The sequence below is a fragment of the Telopea speciosissima genome, chromosome 5 (genome assembly GCF_018873765.1).
Source record: "Telopea speciosissima isolate NSW1024214 ecotype Mountain lineage chromosome 5, Tspe_v1, whole genome shotgun sequence".
Lineage (NCBI taxonomy): Eukaryota > Viridiplantae > Streptophyta > Magnoliopsida > Proteales > Proteaceae > Telopea > Telopea speciosissima.
Window position 1 is genome coordinate 52,002,812 of NC_057920.1, and position 4,052 is coordinate 52,006,863.

The window sequence follows — 4,052 nt, forward strand, 5'->3', positions numbered from 1 at the left end:
CTTAGAATCGGCAACCCCTTCCCCATCAAAATCTAAGCTTTGAACAAGAAAATAAAGCCCAGCCCAGAAATTAATTCTTACTGTGCAAAAGGAAATCAAGTTAATAAGATTTAGAAAAACTTTACCATTTCCATTCTCCTAATTGAGTAACTCTATATGTTCTCTCTCTCTCTCTCTCTCTCTCTCTCTCTCTCTCTCTTTCTTCTTCCACTCACCAGAGAATGGAAAATTGGGCTGACGATGACAATCTTGATCCGACGAAGATGAAGGGACAAAGCTCTACTAGCACATTCAAGACTCAAGGATACCTGCAACTCAGATGAGTTGTAGGTTTTTTTTTTTTTTTTTTTTTTTCCTTTCTTGAAGAGGCATTTTTGTGACTTTACCCCTTGATTTTAACACTGTTAGTCGTGAATTGACGCAATTTGTGTATTTGTTAACATTTGTAAACCTCAGGGGGTACGTAGAATTATCCAAAACTGGGGGGTAAAATTATACTTTCGTTAAACCTCAGGGGTGGTATGTGTAAATTACCTAAAAAAAAAACCAAATTATGAAAAAGTAATCCGTAGACTTCGGGGAATGTTTACATACGCTCACGTATGTGAACAACTCAGCCATTAGATGGAATCTATTCTGTGGGAATGTTCCATCTGAACGGCTGTGAGTCGTTCACATACGCTCATGTACATGAACATTCACCCCCGCTCACGTACATGAACAACCCACAGCTGTTCAGATGGAATCTATTCTGAGCCTTAATTTCCTCTGGAATTGTGAGTATATATAGATAGACATGTTGAGAGAGAGAGAGAGAGAGAGAGAGGTAACGGAGATGGAAAAGAAAGCTTGCAGGGACCATGTGTTGGTGCTTCCATTCCCAAGCCAAGGCCACATAAACCCAACCCTCCAATTCTCTAAACGATTAGTCTCAAAAGGCCTGAAAACCACACTAGCTGTAACCATCTTCATCTCCAAATCCATGAAAGCCAAATCTAGTTCAGTTGGTATTGAAACCATCTCTGATGGCTTCGATGATGATGGTTTCACAAAAGTCGATAGCTTCCAGACCTACCTTTCATGTTTAAAAGAAAGAGGTTCACAAACCTTAACTGTGCTCATAAACAAACTAAATGACTCAGGTTACCCAATCAAGTGCCTTGTGTATGACTCATTCTTACCATGGGCTTTAGATGTAGCCAAAGAGTTTGGGTTGGTTACTGCCTCATTCTTCACTCAGTCTTGTGCAGTTGATAACATATACTACCATGTTCAAAGGGGACTTCTCAGCATCCCACCACCGGACCAGAGTAGTACTGTTTCAGTTCCTGGGCTCCCACCACTTGAACCGCAAGACTTGCCATCTTTTCTTTTAGTAGGATCTAATCCCGTTTACCTGGCACTTCTTGTGAATCAATTCTCTAATTTAGATGAAGCAGATTGGGTTCTTGTGAACACCTTCGACAAGTTGGAGAATGAGGTGATTATTGAAACATTTCAACTTTGTTCAATTTTTTAAATTGTTTTATGAGTTGTTATCTTCATGCAGGAGTTTTTAAATAATCCAAGTAAAGACTTTTAGTTTTAATTTCTAATCATACATTGTCTTACTTTGAGTAAGTGTTCTCTGTGGGGATGACTTCCCGAGTCCGGATCATGTCCTTATACAAATACATGAGTTGCTATCCATGCTCCGTTATTAGCTGACACGTGGATTTCCATTAACTTGTTACTTTCTCTACCTCTACCTCACCAATTATTAAACCCCTTAGCCTACTCATAACGAGTATACTCTTTTTCTCTCTCTCATTTATTATTTAATTTTGTTTCTATTTCTCTTTTTGATTTTTTATTTAACATTTATTATTTATTTTAAATTTTATTTAATCCCACTGTAACTCAGGTACTTGGGGTTTAACAGGCTCGGCCAATACCGATTTGATACAGCGTTCTATTTCTCATTTATTATTTAATCCCATCTCTACTTTTCTTTTAATTTTTTATTCAACATCCACTATTTGGATTGTTTTTTATTTATTTTAATTTTTTAATTTAATCCCATTGCAACTCAGGTACTTGGGGTTTAATGGGCTCGGCCGATATCGTTTTGATACGATGCTACAACATATAGAAAAGTGCTGACCATACCAATAAAGATTGAAAAATAAATTTGAATGTGGCCAACTCACAACTAGTCCCTTCTTCTATCTCTCATTTATTATCTAATCTTACTTCTATTTCTCTTTTAATTTTTTATTCAATTTCCATTAGTTGGATTTTTATTTAATCCCATTGCAACTATTTTGTTCCTTAGACGATTTAGTAATCAATATCGAATACATTAATGGTCTCGGACGATATTGATTCGAGACAATGCTACAACAAATGGGATCAAACCATGTGGCTGACGATACCAATAAATATTAGAAAGGAGGTTGAAGTGCGGCACGGATGGATGGGACAGGATAGGGTACTGATATCGGATCGTCTAAATGGGGCAATTCATATTGGTATCAATTGGGGAACCAATCCGATACTAATTTTACCAATATTTTATTTTTTAGATCTTTATTGGTATGGTCAGCCACATGGTGCTATTCTATTTGTTGTAGCACCGTATCAAATCGGTATTGGCCGAGCCTGTTAAACCACAAGTGCCTGGGTTGCAATGGGATTAAATAAAAAATAAAAATAAATAAAAAACAATCCAAATAATGGACGTTAAATAAAAAATTAAAAAGAAAAATAGAAATGAGATTAAATAATAAATGAGAGAGAGAAAATGGGTCAACTCGTTATGAGTCGGCTAAGGGGTATAATAAATGGTGGGGTGGAGGTAGAGAAGCTAACAGTTTAATGGAAATCCACGTGTCAGCTAATAACTGAGCAAGGACAGCAACTCATGTACTTGTACAAGAACATGATCCGTGAGTTCCTTGCAAAGGTATCAATAGGGTGGGGTAGTCATTTCGCCCCTCTTTGTGTTTGGGCTTGGGCACTACACTTGGGTTATTTTGTTCCTTATAAGTTTGTTCTCTCTTTTTAGGTGGTGGAGTGGATGGCGAAACTCTGGCGATTGAGGACGATTGGACCAACTTTACCATCCATGTACCTGGAGAAGGGGATAGAAGATGATAAAGACTACAATCTTAATCTCTTCAATCCAGACACTACTGTGTGTATGAACTGGTTAAATAATAGGCTAAGTGGAACGGTTGTCTATGTGTCATTTGGGAGCGTGGCTGCGCTTGGAGTTGAGCAGATGGAAGAACTAGCATTGGGTTTGAGGATGAGCAATAGCTTCATCTTATGGGTGGTAAGGGCATCAGAGAGAGACAAGCTAAGTAACAAGTTTGTGGATGAAGCTTCAGAGAAGGGTTTGGTGGTTTCATGGTGCCCTCAGTTAGATGTGTTAGCCCACAAGGCAGTAGGATGCTTTGTTACACACTGTGGATGGAATTCTACTCTAGAGGGACTTAGCTTAGGAGTTCCAATGGTTGGACTGCCACAGTGGACAGATCAAACCACTAATGCTAAGTATGTTGAGGATGTTTGGGAAGTAGGAATTAGAGCTCGGGTTGATGACAAAGGGATTGTAAGAAAAGAAGAGCTAGAGCTTTGCATAAGGGAAATTATGGAGGGAAAGAGAGGGGAACTGATTAAGAAGAATGCCATTAAATGGAAGAGTTTGGCTAAAGAAGCAGTGGATAAAGGTGGAAGTTCAGATAATAATATTGATGAATTTGTAGCTCAATTAGTTTCCATCTAATATGAATTTGATTGCTTAATAGGAATTCCCATATTTTATCTTCTTAGGATCCCCCCATCGGGCTAAATCCGGTTGGTAGAATAAGACCCTTAAACTATTTCTTGTTCAGGAACCTTTCTTCTTGTTTTCCCCCTCTTTTTTTTTTACCCTTTCTCCCTCTAGGGTTTAGTGTATCCTTGAGCTTCTTTGAATGTAATTCTCTATCCACCAAAAAATAAAATAAAATAAATTTTTGATTTCATTAATCAAATGGTGGGTGTGTAAGTGGTTTATGTGGGACAAA

General features: G+C 37.9%; 1 protein-coding gene across 1 annotated transcript; it reads left to right on the forward strand.

Annotated features, from left to right (window-relative positions):
• The first annotated feature begins 792 nt into the window (after positions 1-792).
• On the forward strand, positions 793-3,818 carry LOC122660757 (mogroside IE synthase-like). The gene is made up of 2 exons (XM_043855995.1): positions 793-1,480; positions 3,047-3,818. The coding sequence occupies exons 1-2, from the start codon at positions 797-799 to the stop codon at positions 3,767-3,769; spliced, it is 1,407 nt and encodes a 468-aa protein (XP_043711930.1). The 5' UTR covers positions 793-796; the 3' UTR covers positions 3,770-3,818.
• Positions 3,819-4,052: the final 234 nt, after the last annotated feature.

What these genes read in the sequence shown, in the direction of transcription:
- LOC122660757 (XM_043855995.1), top strand. Translation starts at nt 797, where the DNA reads ATGTTGAGAGAGAGAGAGAGAGAGAGAGAGGTAACGGAGATGGAAAAG. An exon ending in TCGACAAGTTGGAGAATGAG is followed by an intron (nt 1,481 to 3,046) that starts GTGATTATTGAA and finishes CTCTCTTTTTAG; the next exon opens with GTGGTGGAGTGGATGGCGAA.